The 20,580-nt window shown below is 55.2% G+C and overlaps 1 protein-coding gene across 1 annotated transcript; it reads right to left on the bottom strand.

The window, feature by feature from the left end:
• Nucleotides 1-53: 53 nt before the first annotated feature.
• SMIM44 (small integral membrane protein 44) lies at nt 54-20,215 on the bottom strand. The gene is made up of 3 exons (XM_056356307.1): nt 19,748-20,215; nt 18,577-19,637; nt 54-8,617 (listed from the first exon to the last, which is right to left on the bottom strand). Exons 2-3 carry the CDS (start codon nt 18,965-18,967, stop codon nt 8,442-8,444), a joined length of 567 nt encoding a protein of 188 aa, XP_056212282.1. The 5' UTR covers nt 18,968-19,637; nt 19,748-20,215; the 3' UTR covers nt 54-8,441.
• Between the last annotated feature and the right edge of the window lie 365 nt (nt 20,216-20,580).

Genomic DNA, 20,580 nt, shown 5'->3' with positions numbered 1-20,580 from the left:
TCTGGGCTGAAACACCCTGGAGCCTGTGGCAGCTCTGCAGGCAGGGCAGGTTTAGCCCCGGTCCCAAAACAGGCACAGACCACATGTCCAGGGATCTGTCCCTTCTCACATCAGGGTGGTGACACATAAAGTCACGCTTCCCGAAGCAGCTGGGTACCAGAGTGTGTCTGCCAGGAGCGAGGAGTCTGATGTGACTGGCTCTCTGGGCAATGGGGCATATTGAGCTTGGCTGAACTATGTCTCCAGCTACAGCAACTTTATCCTTCCTGTCCCAGATTTCCAAGGAAGATCTTTCCAGGTGTTTGCCAGCCCTGTTAGCCCTGTCTCTGTTTGCTTCCCTTGTTCTGCAGCTGCAGCCTTGGCTCCTGTGGCCTCCTCCACCGGGATGTGCAGGGGGGGTCTGGGTGTAGGACAGACTTAATTCCAGCCCAGCAGCCACAGCTCTCATTTCAGGCTGTTGGGATTTGCTCCTGGGTGGGTCCCTTAAAACCACTGGAGCCGGTGCTCATGCAAACTTCAGTCTTTCCAAAGCAAACGAAAGTGGATTATCCAGCCCTACCATCCCAGCCTCAGCGTCCCCTCTAGCTCCTGGCTTTGAAACTGTGAGCTTTTGCAGATGGAGAGGTGGATGCTGCCGCCAGCAGGACTCCGCAGGATTTCCCCATTTTCTGCTGGGCTGAGGTAAAAAAATAAAATAATATGAAGAAAATCTTAGAAACAAAATGCCCAGCCCATTCCCCGTCCAAACTTAGACCCCAGTGGTCAGACAGCTCTGTATCGCTGCAGATGAGTCCTTGCTGGGGCTCCCCTGGGCATGGACTCTTTGGCTTAGCTTACAGGAGCCTAAGTTCCCCATAGCCCCGAAATCTGTGTATCCCCCAAATCCCATCTGCAGGGCGTGGATGAGGTTTTCCTGCCATCCCCTGTCCTGTCTCTGGGCTGCCTGGACGAGGAGTCACCCACCGCAGGGCTTTGCCCAGGCTTATGCAGAGCCCAGCCCACCCTGGGGAAAACCCAGGGACCTCCGTCTTGCTGAAAGGTGGGTGCAGCAGCGGGGTGCAGAGCACGCATGGATGGGAAGCAGCCCACAGCACAGACCTGCAGCCTCTCCTGGCCGCTGCCCAGGGAGGAGCTTCCAGGCCCTACCTGCTGATGCCCTTGGGCTGTTCTTGGGCTGCTCCGCGCTGGTATCAGGTAAGAAAACAAGCAGATAAAGCAAGCAGGATCCCAGCTGGTGCCAGAAAACACCCACCTCTGTTACAATAAAAACACCAGCAAGCATTTTTTTTTTTTTTTAAGATATACACAGAGATTAGACTGCCTTAACGAGGCAGTAAAACACTTCAATAGCTCCCCTTGCTAGTTATTAAAAAGTCCCTTGGGCTTTCCCCTCCCTGAATGCAGCTTGGCTCTGAAAGAGCCTGTTCCTGGAGCGTTGCAGCCATTTAAGCAATTTATGTTAGTTCTTGCGGGGAGGCAGCATGAAAATAACTTTTTCCTGGGGTGGGGAGAACCTGGTGCCCATGGTCGGAGGGGATGTGGCATCCAGCCCCTCTGCCAACGACCGTGGCCTTTGGTCTGGTGGCCCTGTTGCCACACACAGTGCCATGGGCTTGCTGGCGTGGGGTGCATGGCTGTGGGGTGACCAGGGAAGCGGATGCAGGGGATGTGTGGGTGCAAGCACAGCCTGTGAGGCTGGATCCTGGCACCCCCACCCTCCTCGGGGCTGGGGTGGGGATGCTCCCTGTTGTCCTTTGTACCCTTCCCTGTGCACTGCGCAGGGATCAGATGCTGGGAGGAAAACTGTCCATTAATGCTGCTTGGGGCTGCTCTAAAATGTGCCCTTTGGGCTGTGCACAGGCTTGTCTCAAGGCTTGTCTCAGACCTCTCCACCACAGCCCTGCCTCTGGCACCCGCTGCTGAGATGGAAAAGGTAAGAAAAGGTCCAGATAAAGCCAGTGTAACCCAGGGCTGACGGCATCCCGCCCACTGGTTCCCCCGAGCTGAGCACAGGCTGCTTTGAAGGGTGACCTGCCTGAAAATCAATCCCCTCGAGAGAAATTTTCCAGCCAGAGCAGTGCAATGAAGTGACCCAGACAGCAGTGGCAGTGGGAGGTTGTCCCCCAGGCCACCTCACCCCAGCCCCTGGGGAAAGGTGAGCCCATGCACCCCACGGTTTGCTGTAACCCTTACTGGGGAGCAGTGCTGCAAGCAGAGCCTGGGACTTGCACAGCCTGACCCATTGCAGACAGTGTGGGGCAGGAGAGGCCAACAAATGGGGTCTGCCTGCCCTCTTTTGGCAGTGGGGATGGTCTCCTGGGCAAGGCTGAAATGATGGTGCCAGTTGGGGCAGAGTGGTGATCCCATCCATCCCCAGGGAAAGCCCCATGACACCAAACCCACCTCCAATTCAGGACTGCATCCAGTCCTGGTCCTGGGGGACATTGACACCCAGGTTGGCCCCATCATCCAGCTCTCCTCTGGCCAGGCCCTCTCACCCAACCCACTCCCCATGCCCTGCCTAGCAGCCCCCAGTACTGGGGTTAAACCAGCCCAGTGGAGGGTTCCTGTGTCTGGAGTTTCAAGCTTTTCCTTCCCACTGCCCCAGGGTGACCAGTTTCCTCCAGGTTTTGTACAAATAGCAGCTGAGGAGAAGGCAGAGGTGTCCCTCAGTGCCCATCTTCTAAGGAAGGGTGTGCTTGCAGCGTGTGCTCAACCTCTACTACACACTGGAGAAGACACACCAGGCAGGGGATGCTCCGATTGCCCAGGGTGGCTTAGGCACCGAGCAGGAGTCTCATGGTAGCAATGTCCTGCCTCCTCCCCATCTGTGGGACCCCCTGAGATCCCCCCTGAGTCTGCTCTTGGTGACAGTGGCTGTGGGACTGGGAGGCTGGTGAACACAGGGACAGAGCTGGAGCACGAGCCAGGAGCAAGCTGAGCCTTTGGGAAAAGCATTCCTGGGCTGTTCCCTGCCCTGGCTGGCAGCTGGCCAGGCCTTTGCTTTGGAGACTAATCCTCCCGTTTTCGAGCTTCCCAGCTCTCCTTGGGAGCAGAAAAACAAGCGTGACTGCTCAGGGCCTCGTGGGCATATGCGCGTGAGTGGGTGAAGAGGACAAGCTCCGTGCTTGGTTCCCTGCCTGTGTCCCCCTTCCAGACCAGCCAGGGTGCTGTGGAGGTGGCACAGCTCTCCCTCCTCCCCAGGTGGTGGGCACCCACCCTGGCCCATCAGGGTCCCTGATGTGCCACCTTCTTCCCACTCGTGTGACCCATCACTTGGTGAGTACCTCCCCACCTCCTACACAAGGCTGGGACCTGGGGACATCCCGCTCAGTGCCACCCCAGGGGTGACACCAAGAGCTGCATGTCCACAGATGTGTGCGCTCCTGCCAGCCCTGCTTTGGTCACTGCTGGGGAGGAAAAAATCTGAATGGCTTTTCTGAGAAATTAATCTTCTTTTACCGTCTTAGCTTAGCCTGACCTAGAAGAACCCCCCCTAGGTGTTTTTTTTTTCCCTTGTGGGGTCTTTAAAGGGAAAATTGCAGCAAATGTGTTGCAAAGATGCTGTGGGAGACAGGGGCCAGAGCTGCAGCAGGGGAAAGCGATGCCGGCAGGTTCTGGATGGTTTCAGGCAGGATTCCCCATGCTGCCCTCTCCTGTGAGACCCTCTGGATCCAGGGGCTGGAGAAAATTGCATCTGTCATGGGCAGTAAAACAGAAGGAGTAAAAGGTTAAAAGATGCGTTTGGTTCCCCCTGGCATGATGTGGAGTTGTGGGGTCAGGGGGGACTGTTGGCTGGAGAGAAGTAAAAGCTGAGCTGCTTAAAAGAGAAATTGTGCAGCAGCCAGGAGGGCAGCCGTGCTGGCAGGGGAAGGCAGGGGTGCTGCCTGGCCAGGGCTGATGTCCCCATGCTGCACAGCCACCTCTCAGGGGGACACTGGGGTAGTCCAACACCAGTGGGGAAGGATGGGGAGCAGGACCAGAGAGGGATGTCCCTGAATGGCAGCGAAGCAGCTGCAGTGCTTGCTGTCCTCCCTGGACAGCTGTGGTCCTGGTGGGGCATGACTGGGACTGCAGCTGGGTGGAGACAGGATAGGGACAGGAGGTGAAATATGCCTCTCCCAGGCACCCGCTCCTGACCCACCAAACCTCCCGCTGTCCCATTTCACATCTCTTTTCCCCAGTCCCCTCCAGCTGCAGGGATGAAGCCTGGGTGGCCCGGATGCCATGCATGGATTTGCCGGTGCAGCCTGGGTCAGGGAAGCCAGCCACAGCGCCAAAATGACCCTGAGAAGATGCTGAAGTTCGTGTCTTGGGGGTTACAGGCAAGTGTGAGGCTTTGCCAGCCTCTAAAGCTCATCAGCTGCCCTGCAAAGGGCTCTGCTCTGTGCTGCGGGGCCAGGAGCACTCTGCCCCTTCCCTGCTCCCTCCCTGCCTCAGTTTCCCTCTTGTTAAAGGAGAGGGGATTAGAAAGGAAAGACCCCCCCGCCTCCCCTAGCTCCTCTGCTGCCGCAGGCTTTCTCATGGCTGTGCCATGGGGTTGGTTCCAGCTTCACAAGTCTCGGAGCAGAGCAGGGAGGCCGGGCAGCTGCTCTCATGCTCATCCATGCGTCTCCGTACATGTGTCTGTCTGTCCCTCCTCATCAGATTGCTGCGACTGCGAGGGGGGTCCAACACTTCAATGCCTTCTGCAAAGGGGTTTTGAGTCCAGAACCAGCCCCAGCCGGGATCTGTGCCCTGGGAGAGAGGCAATGCTGGGAATCAGAGGTGTTTGAGGCAGATTCTGGGCAGCAGCCCCCATTTTGGAGACTCAGCCCTGGGCCTCAGGGCAGGAGGGCACAGGTGGTGTGACCAGCAGGGATTATGGCTGCTATAAAAAGCACCAGCATCTCTTGTCCCTGCTCCCTAAGGCGCTTAGCGGAGGAAAGAGGGCCTTAAAGAGCAACCTCCTGCACTGAAGAGGTGCAGGGACTGTGGCAGTCGGAGCAGCACAGCACCCTCATCAGCCCCTTCCCCCTCGGCACCCCCAAAACCTCCCCTGGGTGAAGCAGCCCCCAGCACCTCTTCCCACAGACCTTCTCCCTGGACCCCTGATGTTGGATGGCCAGACCCTCGTCCCCTGTTCGGAGGACATGGGGGACAAGGAAAGGACAGAGGGGGAATAGCCCAGCCTGGAGAGGGGGACCTGGTGGGTAAGAAGAGCAGATGAGGCTGCTGCACCAGCCCCCAAACAGCTCTGCCTTCCCCAGCCTGGCAACCTCGCTTGTCCACCTGGTCCTGCCCTGCCACCCTGCTTCAGAGGTTCTCTGAGGGTGCTGGAGATCTCTAAAATGCATCCAGCTGCAGGGATGGGTGGCTGGACTGAAAGCCACTGATTTTTTGGAGGGACAGGGGCTGCTTTCAGCCAAAAGCCATGCTCTGCCGCCAGTGTCTGGAGGTGAAATGGCTCCACGGCTTCTTGGGATTCTCTGACAGGCTCACAAGCATCCTCAGAGCTCAGCACCAGTACAGTGCCTGGGGACATGTTTGGGGACAAATTCAGGGGAAGGCAGGTGCCAGGTGGTGGCAATGATGCAGGGATGGGGGGATGCAAAGGAAGGTGGTGTGGCAAACTGCTGTCCTCTGAGGTTTTCCCCTGGCATGTGGCAAGTTCCAGTGGGACCAGCAGAGAAAGAAGCTACAGCCACGGGGTTCTGCACAGCTCCAGTGCCAGCCTGGCTCCTGGCCTCGACCAGGCGTGACGCTGTGGCTCAGGGAGACGGTCAGTGGTTCCCCTCGCCACAAACACTGCCATAACATTACCCAGGGGCTCGGCCGGTCTGGGGGATGGACACAGCACCAGGACCCCTGCAAAGGAGGGGCTTCAAAGGAGGGGTCCTGGCTCCAGGAGGCCGAGGAGCAGAGTGGGCCAAGGGCAATGTCTCACCAGCTCCTGAGCAGCCTGGTGGACCCCGGTGCAGGTGGCCACAGGAGGGAGCTTGGCTCCTTCCTTCTCCTGCTCGGAGGACGGTGGCCTAGGGTGGCTGACAGCCACGCTGGCCCTGGGTGCAAGCTGCTGCGTGTTGCAGGAGCATCTCCTCGGGATCAAACCGCATCGTGTGGGACCCAAGATGTCTCAGGAAGGGAGTAAGAACCTGGCTGGAGAGTGGTGGCTGCCTCCATCCTCAGGGAAACCTCCACCTTATTTCCAGCAGCTGGTGCGTGACAAGTCTTTGATGCAGATGAGCTGTGGCTGTTGCTTACAGCCATGGGGGGACAAGTTGTGCCTGGTGAGTGACATGTCCCCGTGGCAGGGACTGGTCCCTTTGAGAGCAGTGCCAGTGCCAGACACACGGTCTCAGCATCCCCCCCCAGCAGTGGCTGGGAGCACCTGGGTGTCCTAATGTCCAGTCTCTAGATGCTGAAAGGGCAGGGGAGCAAGGAAACCAGCTGTGCCCCCCAGCTCTGTACAATCTCCTGTCCCTCAGGAATGAGGACCTTCACAGTTTCCCCTGCTCACAGCCAGCTCTGGTGCTGCAGCCCCACTCCTAGGGGCTGACAGACCTGGGATCACCCCCCAGCACCCTCCCAAGCTGTTGCAGTGTTGCTGCCCAGCTCCCCTCAACAGCCCCAGCGTAGGAGCCGGCTGGCAGCTGCCAGAGCAGCCACATTACAAACCCAGGGCCAAAAAAATGGGAGGAAAATGATGGTGGCAGCGATGGTTGGCTGGTTGGAAATGGTTAATTACTGGGGGGAGGTTTGCAGTTCTATCCTACAGCCTTTGCTTGCTGCAAAGCTGACAAAGCTCCAGCCTGGGACTGCTGGTAATGGCTCTCATTAAAAGCCATCAGGGCAGGAGGTTGAAACCACATCCATTTTCCCTTACTGCTTTCAGAAGGGGAAAATTATGTTCTGGCCCCTGCTGTTAGGGGTCTGTTGGGTACCTCAGGCTGGGAAAGGCAGGGACTGTCTCCCTGAATGCAGAGGCAGAAGTCCTGACCGTTTGCCTTTCCCTGGGATTAGGTCTCTGGGCCATCCGTATAGTCTGTTTTTTTAAGTTCAGGGAAGATGTGGAGGTCAAAGAGATCTTCATAAGAAACAGACACTGGGTCCAAGGAATTAGCTTGGTCCCATTGCCCCAGCTCTGCCGTACAGAGAAATGATGGATTCTGGTTTAAAATCCCAAGCAGGGTGAGAGCTGGCCTTAAAATACCAATGAAACCATCAGGGTGCCCCTTTTCCCACTTGGTTTGGGAGCTCGCCCCCCACCTTGGGAGGCTGCTGCTTCCCATGAGCCCCTTAAAAAGGAGGGAGCGGATATCTGCCTGGAGTTAGCAATGGGAAAGGATGCCTTTGAGCAGAGAGAAGTGGCAGAAGAGAGAAGGAAGGGCAGTTGTGGGTGGCAGTGCCCTGGCAGCGAAGAGTTAGGTACTCAGGGGGACAAGGGAGGTCTCCCCCCTCCATCAATGCATGCACATGCAGCTGACCCCAGTGCAAAGCCAGCATCCCTCGTGGTGGCAGCTGCTTTGGAGATGGTGAGGGAGATGGCCACACTGGGATGAGTGTGAGGGATGCAGCCATATAGCAGCTATTTTCCCCCATGAAGAGTTGGGGTTTCCTGCAGGTGGGTCCCTGCCCTCCCCTCCAGCAACTTTCCTCGAAGAACGGGGATGTGCCATGTCCCAGCAGGGTTGTTCCTGTTCAGGGGATGCTGGGCTCAACCAGAGCTGGTGGTGGGGGCGGCCTTGGCCTGGGCCTGGGCATGGGAGAGGAAGGCTCTCTGGGTGAGGTGGGGCTGTCCCCCCACTGTCCTACAGCCGTGGGATGCACCTGCTGAAGTGGGCTGTGAGCTGGGGCTGCATAACTAAGGGGTTATGCCCAGACAGGTCATCAACATACTGAGCTGGATCTGGCTCCTACCGACATTTCAGTGCCTTCCTGCAGCCCCTGGCTCACGCTGAAGCCCCAGTCCCTGCTGATTCCTGGGTCTGTCCCCAGAAACACAGACACCCCCATTTCTCATGCAGCGTCCTTGTCTCCTTCGCCCTTTTCACCACCCCATCCCCATGCCGCAGGACAGCTGCATGCCAAAGGACTGCCCAGCTCCTCTCTGGCTCATTTCTCTTGCAAGCTTTGTTTGGTGGGTGTATTTTGCATTTGCTTTTTTTTTTTTTTTTTGCTATTCACAGGGAAGAAAGGAAGGTCACAAACCCACAGACAGATGGTCAGGGCAGGATGGGTGAGCCTGGGAGAAGGGGCAATACTGCCTGCCCTGGCAAGGTCCTTAGAGATTGGCAAAACTGGGGCGAGAAGGGCTTTGCTCTGTGGTGCCAGCTCTGCCCATCCTCTTGCTGCCCGGTCCTGCAAGGTGGCTGCTGCACTGTCCCCCTGCTCCATCCCTCCGCTCCATCCTGCTGCTCCATCCCACTGCTCCATCACTCCTGGCCCAGCCACCGAGCTCGTCATGTCTGCTGTGGCAAGTGACAGGTCTCGCTGATGGAAATGACCACATCCTGGGGCTGGTGGTCCTGGTGCTGCGGTGCCTCAGGCATCTCATTCATCTCATTGACGCTGTTGCTGATGCAGTTGATGTCGCTCTTGTTGCTGTTGTCATCTGGGCTGGGGCCGAAGATCCAGTCTGGAGGAAGGAAAAGCATAAAACAAGCCCCTGTTTACCTCTAGCTGTTCCCATTGTCAAAGCTGGTTGGGAAATTGCTGTCCCTTGCTACATCCTACCCCTCGCTCTGGGAGTTCACCCCTGCCAGGAGGGTCCCTTGCCCACCCCTGCCTCTTCAGCCCCCTCTGTTCCCCTGGTACCAGGGTCTCTGCTCTTCCCTGCACTGTGCTGGCTTTCAGGCTGCTGGTTTCTGGAAGCCCTCCCAGTACAGGCAAATGAAATCACTGTGCTAATCCCAAAAATGAAAATGAAGTATTTCTGAAGCAAAGTGTGCACCTGGGATCTCCGGCAATGTACTCCCCTACAGTGGGTTTTTGCAGTCAGAAACAGAGGGGACAAATAACCGTGTGACATCCAAATGGTACTGGACATAACTGGGGACATAGCTTATCTGCTATGGGAGTGTATCACAGCCACACCGGGGCTTCAAACCCCCCTTGAGCTGCTTCGGGGCCATGCTTCTGGCAAGCCACTGGAGCACCAGGACATAGCTCTGAACTGATCCAGCCACTCTCACAATCCTGGGGGCAACCGACCCTGCTCCAAAATACAGTGGTCACTGCTGGGTGGTGATGGGACCAAGACACCCCCTGCAGCACAAGGGGCTGTGGCTCAGTGGAGGAAGGTGGTGCTGCTTCCTAAATACCTGTTTGGTTTTTTTTTTAATTTGGCTGTTTGGGTGGTGAGAGGCTATGCCCAGCCTTCACGGGGAGGCACCAGCAATGAGGAAACCAAAGCTGGGGAAACCCAGGCGAGGGCAGAGGAGCCCCTGGGGCCAGGCAGGACCTGGTGGTTGTGGGCAGTGGAGCACCAGGACCCCTTCACTTTAGCCCTGCTCCCAAAATAAAGCCGAGATGGCTATCAGGAGGCAGACAAAAGGACCTGCCTGGTTTAGTTTTCTGAGGGGTTACACTTACTCACCAACAGATAGCTCTCAAGAAATAACATTTTTCTCCTTTGTGGCATGGGGTACTTTCTGTCCTCATGGGGCATTTCAGTTGCAGCTCTTTGCTGGAGGATGCAGGCTGCCTGGCGGAGCAGGACCAGATAAATGCAATCACAGAGAGATAGATGTTGCCTTTTCACAAGCTGTGGATAAAAGCTTTGCAGCAAAACCAAGGCTGAATGATGACAAATGTGAGGGTGGGATCCCAGGTGTGAAGGGAGAGGAAAATCTAATTTACTGGGTCACCAGTGGTGTCCAGACATTGCTGCAGGCACGAGAAGAGAGATGGGAATGACCTGTGGTCCCCCTTGTGCTTGGTGTGTGCACTATAGGTTGAATCTTGGGGCTTTTTTGAAAGCCAAATTTTGTCATTTTTGCAATGCAATATTTGACTTTCTTCTCCAGACTTTAGCCATTTGGCCACACCATCCCTAAGCGCATGGGGCATGGCTTTTGGGGTGATGCTCGTGCTGTGGAGCCAGGATGGGTGTTCACCCCTGCCATGGGGACTGGGCAGGGGGTGGAGGGGGTTGTGCCCCACTGCCAGTGTGGGCTGCCTGAACGTGGGTGCAGGCTCCAAGGAGGAGAGAGTTCCCACCACACTGGGCACAGGCAACCTGTCCAGAGAACAACTGTTTTTTCTTGTCTTTCCTTTTTTGTTCACCTCCATCACCATGGCCATTGGTGTCTGCTGGTTGTGCGACGGGAAGGGCAGGAGAAGAACCACCACAGCCCGCACATCTACCAGCAAAAGTGATTGGGGAACTCAGCAAAGATGTGGTCCAAAGGCTTCTGGGGAGCCCTGAGTCTGCCCCGAGTCCTAACCTGGGCATTTAGCTTTCACTTGCAAGGTCCACAGCCCCCATCAGAGCCTGGGCTCCCCATCACGACCCTTCCCAGAGGAAATCAGCCAAGCCCGGAAGGCTCATTTAGGTCTTTTTTTTTTTCCTTTATAGCATCTATTTTGCTTTGATTTACTGGATTTAGACCAAAGCCAAACAGTCCACCAGCTGCTTCCCGGCCTGGCCCTGCAGCCCAGACTGGGTCCGTGTCAGCCAGACCTCCACCTCCTGCTCCCAAGACCTCCCAGGATCACACCAGCCCCCACACAGCTGCTTGGCGTGAGGAGGATCCGGAAGGCAATAACAAGATTGCCTCCTACAAATACTATTAAAGGTCCCAGCTTGCTTTCCTTGACGTCAGCTGTAAAACTCCAGTGGGAGCAGGGGCTGGTCCAGCACGGAAGAAGGGGAATAATATGTAGAAAAAGAGGTGACGGGTCCCCACGTATCCCGTGAGGCATCAGGTGAGGGTTGCTGCATGCAATGGGAAGTAAAAAGCACAGCTTTGCATGCCTGTGAGCAAGAAGTGGCACTTGGTGGCCAAGTGATGAACCCTTGGGGACATTTGCAGGCAGCAGAGGAAGCAAAAACTGGGCACAGCACTGGGACACCACAGTAGAGGCAGAAAGGCTGAGGATGGGTGTTTTGGGAGAGCACTGGGGGGCTCAGCACAAGTCACTTCCATGGGAAAAGAGTCACGGTGCATCATCTCCAGAGGGGACGTGGCAGGCCAGGGTGCCCGGGGAAGGCGGCTTGTGTGAGGCTGCCGCAGTCTAATTCCCGGGTAAGAGTGGGCTGGATTGTACGCGCTAATCCAAACTGCTCCTTCCCTGGGAATTATTTCTGGAGCCTGCTGGATCTAATTACCCAGTAATCTGCAGGAAGATGTAATTAGGCTGTCATTAGAGGGTATTTACTGCGATGCCTTTATGATTTGACTGTGTAAGTAAGGAGTGAAGTAATTACACAATTACACATTATTTGTGGCCATTTATGGCCTGTAACTTCAGCATGTTGCCATGTGCAGAAGAGGGGAGTGAGGCCCCGTGGAGCTGGCAGAGGATCTCCTGCCAGCAGGACCCTGGAGAAACAACCATAAAAATGTCAGCACCCTTGTCTCCCCTGTCAGCCACTGCCGGCCGGCTCTGTCCCAGCTGTGCACACTCCTCCCCAGCTTCTCCCTCTGGCTTCTCTCAGGCTGTGAGTGAGAAACCAGGGTCCCCTGGGGTCCCCCATGGGATGTCTGGGGAGGGATGAGTGGGAGGAGAGAGGAGACTTGCACAGCTTTGGCCACAATGGGATTAATCCTTGCTCTGATGTGGAAGGACTTTTGCAGGGGATGGGATGCACAGCTTCACGTCATGCACAAGTACGTGTTAGAAACCTTGGATAATGAACCCTACGGGAGATGTAATCAGGTAATGGAGGATGGTGAGGGGCCGGGAGTCGAGGACCACTGGTGACTGGCTGAAGGTAGCTGAAGTCCGTAGCACCACAACAGGTATTTCTCTCTCAATCCGTTAGATCTGGCAGGGGGTCTGCATGAGCAACAGAAAATGGGCATGGTTGCCACCAAGAGGAAAATTAAATCCTCTTTTGGAGAAAAGTCCACATTTGGGTTCACACATGCTTGAGCAAGAAGGCAAGCAAAGCCATACTGAACCAGGGCACCTGATGGACCTGGGACACCCAAGGGCTGAGCTGGGGCAAGCAGGGGTCCCATGGTGTGCTCCTGGGGCCGTGGCACCCCTGGACCCACAACATTCACACTTTGGAGGTAAGAAAAAGCATTGCCTGCACCTCCCCAGCCCCTAGAAGGAGCTTGTGACACATGCTGCAAAATCAGGGCATGCACACAGGAATGGATGTGACTGCTTCAGAAAAAAGAGAGGGACAAAGTGACTTTCTCAGCCAGGCTAGGGGAGCAGCATCTAACCCAGAGACGCCTCTCCCTGCTCGCCAGGTGCTGCCGAGGCTCAGCGAGCCTGCTGAGGTCTTGCAGGGCGAAAGTCGAGGTGGAAAGTGCTGAGATGGGGTGAGATCGATACAGAGCGATTGATCCAAAGCAGCTGGGGAGAGGAGATAGGGTAGACTGGGTAAATCGGGAGCTGCAGAACAGCATCTCTCCCTAAACAGTGGAGTGATGTGGTGCAAAGTGTCTCTGCACCTCCCTGGCTCTGCCTGAGTCTCCAACAGTATCCCTGGGATGCGCTGTGTTTTGGGGGGCAGGAAAACACTGTTTGGGGCTGCCCAAATTTCACAACATGCTCCTTGTACCAGCAGCGTGAGTGATGGTCCTTGCTCAGAAATCCCTTAGAGTGCAGGCAGAGGGGAGCAGCCATGCTGCTGCCTGTGTGCACAGGGATGCTCTACACCAAGTCCCATCCCAGTGGGGTGGCCAGGTCCCCTGCATTCATTGGTGGCAGGGTGGGATGTCCATGAGGCACTTCAGCCCCTGGAAAAGAGATGTTCCTAACGGAAGAGCAGAGGGAGGTGGGAGAAGAGGCTGAAATTTAAATGCAACCCAGTGAGCGAGACATTCACACTCCCTGCAGTGATGGAAACAAGCGATGGAAGGGAAAACATGTTAGATGAACAATCAAACTCGTGCTCTAGTTTTACTTGCTTTAAATGGGGCTGGTGTGAAAACAGCTACTAAAAAAGCCCTTTTCCCAGCGGCAGGAGCAGAAGCACCAGCTCTGGCCAAAGCATTCCCTACAGACATGAGTTCAAGGGTATCCCTCATGTGTTTGACACAATGCAGCAGTCTCAGCTGGACATCGTATCTGTCTCATTTGCAGGACAGACTCTGCTTATTCATTAGCAAAATCAGCAGATATCTCCCAGGTTTGTTCTGCTGGAAAATCTCTGCCTCTGGCAGTAGTGATTTGTTAGCAAGAAGCCCCCCTTTCACCCCAGATTCATGTCTTTCTAAATTAACGTGCTGTTGGAGTCTGTTCTTCCTTCCCTGTTTTGCAGAAATTTCTCAGGCTAGCTGTGCTGGTCAAGTCAAAACTGTCCTGCACCCCGAGCAACACAAGCACACTGCATTGCTGATGGACAGGTAATGACACTGTCCCTCTGGTGAGCTGTCGCCGGCATGAAGAATCTGGTGGGAAAAGGGGGTGACGAGGAAAAGGCATTCAATTAATTACAATATTATCTTAAAAATAGCTTCTCTGCACTGGTATAACCTGGGACCAAGCCTGCATTTGATCCCAGTCCTGTCTGCCGGGCAGCATTGCTGCTCCAGAGAGTGGATCTCGGAGAGGCAATGGCTCAGGTGTGGCACATGGGAGGCAGGGATGCTCCTGGGCGTCATTAATTGCTCTGTGCATCCTCCAGCTTAGATGTTTGCCACGAAGGAAGAATGAAGATGGCCAGAGGGTGAAAAGCTGTGCTTGGTCTCGGCTCAAGAAAGATGAGCACTTGCAGAGGAGTAGAAAGGCACAGTCCTCGCCACAGGGACGTGATGCAGCCCATCGCTGGACCACACAATGGCAGGAATGGGATGGCGCATCCCTGAGGCCAGCCTTGGTCAATCCCCGGCAGTGCGTGCTGGGAGCCATCCTGCTGCTCGGGTTTTGTGCTTCAAAGGTTTGGTTGTGAAAGTAGGTGTCCTGGAGTGGGGCCACCTCTGCCTGCTTTTCGCAGGGCCAGACCACTGTGGCTGCTTGTCTGGCTGACAGCCGCAGCCCGCAGCCACGGTGGTGCCAGGGTGGATGTGGGGATGGGGCATCTGTCCATTATTACAGTAGCTGGGAGTGGGAATTAAGGTGGTGAAAACCACCTTACAGCAGCCACTGCTAGACATCAGCACCCCTGAACAGCAGCTAAGGAACCTCTTATGCACCCCCATTTACAAAAAGAGAAACTGAGGCAGTGGGTTAGTGTCAGAGGTGGGTTAGCATCGAGATGCGGGAATAGAAGGGACCTGACACAATCTCTTCTTTTCCCACAGCTTTGGGATGCAAATGAATCATCCCCGAAACAGAGCCTGAAAAGAAAACATAAGTCCTGTCTGATGGGCTTGAGACCCTATCTGCAATCCCTGCCACTGAATTATCCTAAGAGCCCTGCAGTTCTGTGTGGAGCAATTAAAAGCAGATCCCGAGTCCCTGCAGGATCACCCAGCAGCTATTTTCAGCAACGCTACACTCACGCACAGTTTCTTTGTTCAAGGAGACCATTTCCTAAAGAAACCTGAAATGTGGCAGGTGGAGATAAGGCTGAAAAATAAAAATATAGCTGGTGGGTCAAAAGGGCAAAGAAAAAAAAGACCCCACTCCAAGAATGGCTTGGGGTTTTAAGCAGTCCCAAAGCCATCAGCCAGCACAGTCCCGTCAACATCAGTGAGCCTGCCCTGCCTTACCCCAGCTGAATGTCTGCCTTGGGCCCATTCTTGAAGGAGAAGCTTCCTCAGGGTCTCCTCTGGAGAATCAGCTGAATCCTCAGCTGAACTGGGTGACACTAGCAAAGGTCTACCCGCAAAGCATCAGCTCCCATGCAGGCCAACAGACCCTTCCTGTGTGGTTCCCGTGCAGGCAGCAAGATGCTTTCCTGGGGACCACACGGCACAGTCTCCATGGCAACAGCTTTGTTTCCAGTCAAACTTTTTTTTCCCCTCCCTTTTTTCTCCCTTTTTTGTGTTTAAATAAGGGCAATATTCAGTGAACTGCTGGGGACAGAGGAGGGAGGGCAGGCTGATTCCCAAGGATTGCAGTAATTAGGCGCTTGCTATGTTGGGGCCGGCACTTCACCGCAGCGCCGTCTCTGGCAGCAACCCAGCGCTCCCGAGTTAAGCCGCTTTCCAAATGTTTCGACCCAATTTGACTTAAGTGGTAGCCAGGTCTGAGCTGCGCTCACACAGGAGCGTTCCTCCTGCCTTGGGGGGCTGGCATTTGCACCCCAGCCAGAGACGTCTGGTGAGTTTTGGGAAAGTCACAAACATGAGACTTTGTCAGCTCGGAGCAAGTGAGGAAGGATCGGAGAGATATTAAGGTATTTTGGGTTCTCCTTGGTCAGGTCCCTCCAGCAAGAGCTGAAAAGGGGCTCTTTCACAGCCCTTTTATCCATATTCACGTGTTCTGGGGATGAGGACAGACAGAATCCCCACCCCGGCTGAAGGGGAACTCTGCCTTCCTCCTCTCTGACAGCACACCTTCCCCTCTCCTCTGATACAGCCTCCTGTTTTGCCCTCCTCCCCACCCTGCTGGGCATCACAGCAGCATTCATCTCACCCCGAGGATGCCTGGAAAAGCTCTAATTGAATTTTAAGAAGCGTCTGTGAGAGAGGTGTCGATGCCTCAAATACCTGTTCAGATTTTGCTGGGGAAGAGCTCAGCAGTATCCCGGGAGCCCCTCCACCATCCCGAACAAGGCCCAGTGCCGCCTTCTTATGGTCCTCATGAGTGCACGCAGCTGGGTGATGCTTTGACTCCCCCGGCCGTGTCCTACAAGCTGTTATTGAGGAGTCAAACCCATCCCTGATGTCTCTGAGAGAGTGTTTAAAGTAGCGATTAACTATTCACACTTTAATCTCCCTGAAACAGGCTCCAGCCCTTTGGCATCTTATTTCCATCTCTCTCTGTATCCTTCTAAATATGATTAGCACAGAAACGCTGATAGCAGAGGTTGGAGCTGCTGCCGAGTATGTAAATCCAGGCATTGTGTTAAGGCAGCTAATAGACCGGTTTCTTATTTACTATCCCTTGGTCCCTCTGTCCTGTCCCTGAAGTCATTTTATGCAAACTCATTCACATGAAACCTTCTCTTTAAAGGCTGCTGCTCGGCAGTGTTAACAAACACGGTCTCGTCCGCTCTCCTCCGAGGATTGGCTCATTTTAAGTGTATAAATGGTGTGAAGATGGGCCCGGAGTGCTAAATAGGGCGACCTGGAGGCAGCCTTCAGCACTGAGGGGTGCTGCTGGAGTTTGGGAAATGCCTTCTCCTCTCTGTCTGGATGGGGCAGAAGGTCACATCTGGATTCCTGATCCTAACTAACATCTCCCCTCTACCCCAGGTAGGGAAGGTCCTCAGCCCTCAGCGAGGGCATTCAGCTGGGAAAGGGCTTGTCACAAAGTGGCAGAAAGCAGGCAGACCCCCAGGCTGTCCCTGTGCCTGTCCAGCCCTGGGACAGCCCCGGTGCTGTTAAAGGCTGTGGAAGTCCCTTTGCAAAGGGCTTTGCGAGGGAAGCGGCACCCCGCTGGCCTCATCCCACACAGAGGCAAAAGCAAAAGGTGCCCAAGGTCACCAGGGAATATTGGTGCTGAGCTGGAAATAGCATGGCAGGGACACTTCAGTCTCTCTCCCTGCCCAGGGGGACAAAACTTTTGTGTAGATTTTGGCTCTGCTTTGCAGTACCCACCCAAGGGCTGGTTTCAAGCATCCACATCCATGGTCTTCTGCATCAGGGACCCCAGCAGTCGGGGCAGGGGTCTCTGCTCTGTGGGAGCGCTGTGACTGCACTGGCACCACCTCAGGGACAGTTCGAACAGGACCTGGCCCTGGTCCTTTCAGCATCTCAGGGCAGGAGTGTGCATATTTTTAGGTGCTGTCCCCGCTTTTGTTGGGAAGGCAACACTAAATCAGATGAGCAAGCTGCTGATTAAGTGTTATATTTAACACTTTAAGACAGTATCCGCTCCCTTCCAGCTGGGATGAAGAAGCTCGCCTCAGCAGCAGCTCCCTACTGTTTTCCTGGCTGAGCCCCATGTGAGACCCCAAGCCCTGCTCCCTGCCGGGAGGTTTGACCTTTCTTGTCCCAGATACCTCCTCCCCAAATACTCACATCCCAGATCTACCAGCCCCTGCCCAGTCGTGAGCCCCTGCCCAAGGGGCTTGGCTTGCCCTCCCACCAGCAAGGCACAGGTGCTGCCTGCCCTGCAGGCACTGGTCAGAGTTTCGGCTGGTGTGTATATCTCCCCCATCCCAGAAGCAGGGAAATAAAGGGGAGTCGTGAATGAACACGTGGATTTTGCTCCAGAAAGTGTGATCTCCCTCATGTTGCATAGTTGGAGCCTGCAGGGCTTCACCCCTGGCTGGGGGGCAGGCTCAGAGCTAAGGGAGTTCAACCCCACTCCCCTGCAGAGGACATTGCTCCCCAGAGCTTTCAGGGTGGGTATGCACATCTGCAGGACTCAGAAGATTAAATCCTTCTGTGGATGCCTCCTGGCCACCCGTCTGAGCTGGAAAACTGCCACCAGCTCCCTGCAGCAGGGCCCTGTCCCCCAGAAGGACATGGCAAGCTGGGTGTCGGGTTGTGGGAGCTAAAAGTACTGGGGATTCAGAAGGGAATTGGGCACATCTGCAATCCCCGGCATCACCTACCTGCCTTACAAATTATGGGATAAACAGCAAGTGTCACCGAGGGCTTGTCGTAAGCAGCCAGGCACCTCTCCCTGCACCTCTGCCTGCCCCTCTGCCTGCCCGTGGTGGCTGCAGCCAGCAGTGTTTGTGTTCTTGTCCCCGACAACAAGGGACCTTGTTCATCGACAACAAGGGACCTTGTTCATCAACAACAGGATGAAACGAAAGAGCCAGGAAGCCAAGCCTCATAAAAATGCACTCTGGGCTATCATTGTATAGATTCGTTGCAGAGGCTGTAGTGGTTATGCTAGGTGCTGGGCAAGGGAGCCAGACTGCTGAGCGGTGTTTCCTAGGAGTCTGTGGATTCACTGATGTCTGATAAGGGATTAAGCTCATATGGCAGCTTTTCTTTCACAATGCACTAGTGGCTTGTTTACCTGTGCTCAGGTATCTGTTGCCATGAAACTTTTCATTTTGGAGGCCTGTAATCCAAGCTCAGTTGAAACTGGCCAACGGATTTTACAATTGTTCAGCAGCACGGACTTACACACATACACATTTATGCACACACATACGCACGCACAAGCCTCATTTCTTTAGGAAAGGAGCTAAACGCAGGGATTTTCTCTGGGAAGCCGATCAACGTGCAGCTCAGTTTGGAGAACCCAGCACATCAGATAAACTAACACTCCTGTAAATGTGAAAGGGTCAAGGCTTGGTCTAAACCCCACCCCAATCAAAGGAGAGATGCCAGCCAGCATCCCCAGGCTTTGTACCAGGGTCTTTTTGACGGCATGCACACAACGCACGATGTCTGCACTCACCTATAAAGTCATGAATGAGGTCCTTGATGAGATGCCCGACGATGGCGTATGCCACTGCCACCACCACCAGGGCTGCCATGAGAAGGTAGAGGACAGCCTTGGGCAGAGGAATGGCATCTCGAGGAGGCGGTTTGTACTCCTTGTAAAGCTGGTCACTGTCCGAGTATGAGTACTGGAACAAGTGGTCCAGGCCAGCCGTGAAGTTGCTGGAGTTCATGGACTGGCTGTTGGACAGGTAGCTGTCCTGCTCAGGGTCCTGGAGGACACTTACCACCGAGCTGGTGGTGGCTTCCACTTGCTGTACCAAGTTCAGAGTCTTGTTAACGCTGGGGAGGATCTGGGAGAGGAAAGTGCTCCAATCTTTGATGGCACTGATGTTGCAAATAATCATAATTGCAATGAGGAATGGTCTTCAAGCCCAAGAGACTTAAAAGGGAGAGAAAGAGGTGAGAATTGTTGTGCTTACACCAAACCATGTACTGCGAGCCAGGCAGAGAAGGTCTTGCTGGGGTAGGTTTCTCATTTGCAAATTCTTACAGGATCTGGTAGGGATGCATTTGTGGTAGGTCGGTCATCACTTCTGGAAATGCCTGCAGCAAACCCCTATGGGCATGAAGTTCCTTGGGAAAAAGTACGTGCTGGAATGATTTTGACTGATATCATTTTTGTTCCGCAGACGTCTCTCCCTGATGCTACTCACTGATGAAAACCAGAGACATGAGATCTTGTAGGTATTTTCAGTCATCTGGAAAACAAAGATAAATTGCCCTTCTCCAGCTTGTTTTCACAGGTGATGGTCCTTGGAGAGACAGAAATCCCCCTTTTGCCGTCGCCCACGCTCTGTCTGGGTGACAGCAGGTGCCAGGTGTGTGGTGCGGTGCTGTGCCGTGCTGTGACCCTCCCCGTAATGATGCCCGAAGCGTCCGCAGAGGAGAAAGGTGTATTTAAAACCCACAAAGTTCAGCTGCTCCCGGTGTGTGACAGAGCCGGCGGCACACAGTTCCCGGCCGTGCCAGCCTGGCTTTCAGGAACTTCTTTTGCCGGCATCTCCCGATCGATTCCTTTAAAAACAAAATCATAGTCAGAGATAATGACCACGACAGCAGCGAGCCCGGTGCCCGGTTTCTCTGAAGGGCAGCCCAGCTGAGGAGCAGCTGCTCTCGGGTTTTACCTTAAGGACTTTTGCAAGCGAACAGATCTGCTCGCCTGATGCTCCGGCTTGTTTTATTCGGCGCTCGGCTCCCGACGGACCTCCCCGCAAACAGCAGCCGATGCTGTGCCGCTGCCTGCCGTCTGCGGGCTGTGCGCGGATGCGTGCGTCCGTGCACACTCCTCCTCGTCCTCTTCCCCTCCTGCCCCTTCACCCTCCAGTCCTGCTCGCTCTTCCCAGCCGCCCCGGCTGCCCGCAGCGAGGGGGATGAGCCACCAAGAGGTTGGCTCCACAACTCGGGAGCACGCCGTGCAGCCGGCAATGCCAGTGCGTGGTGGGAGCGTAGGCTCAGCCTCCGCCGCGGCTCCCCGGGGAGTTAATCCTTTCCATGCCAGAAGACGTGTCTTGATCCGGCCGCTGGATTTTTCTGGAGGGCTGGAGGGGAAGGTGGGGAGCAGCGTGGGGGAAGCGTGCCCGTGGGTGTGCGTGTGTACATGCGTGTGCACGGGGGCACAGTTGGCGTGTCCCTGTGGCAGCCTGGGCTCAGGCAGCGCTGGGGATGGGTCTGGTGTCCCCTCGCAGGTGACCCCCAACCCCAGCCTGCCTGTGAGTGCTGAGCACAGCCTTTGTCTGGGAGCTTCGTTCCTGGCAGAGAGAAATCAAATCGTGGGCGCTGCTGGGAGGAGGGCAGACATCATCAATCCCATTGCTGGCATCCCAGGGGAGCGATACTCCCCACAGCCCTGGTCCCCCTCCCAGCCTCCACCCAGTGAAGTTTTGGCATCAGTGAGATGCCTGATTTGCAGAAAGCCTGGAGGATTTGGGGCTGAGCTCCCCTGCCATCTCCCTCCCTG

The sequence above is a fragment of the Falco biarmicus genome, chromosome 11, assembly GCF_023638135.1.
Source record: "Falco biarmicus isolate bFalBia1 chromosome 11, bFalBia1.pri, whole genome shotgun sequence".
In the NCBI taxonomy this organism is placed as follows: domain Eukaryota; kingdom Metazoa; phylum Chordata; class Aves; order Falconiformes; family Falconidae; genus Falco; species Falco biarmicus.
Note: the sequence above shows the minus strand (reverse complement) of the source record. Positions and strands in the feature narration are given on the sequence as shown.

Excerpts from the sequence above, each read along its gene's own strand:
- SMIM44 (XM_056356307.1), bottom strand. The coding sequence starts at position 18,967 with ATGATTATTTGCAACATCAGTGCCATCAAAGATTGGAGCACTTTCCTC. Across the intron at positions 8,618-18,576 it reads CCTCATTCATGACTTTATAG|ACTGGATCTTCGGCCCCAGC; the intron begins GTGAGTGCAGAC and ends TCCTTCCTCCAG.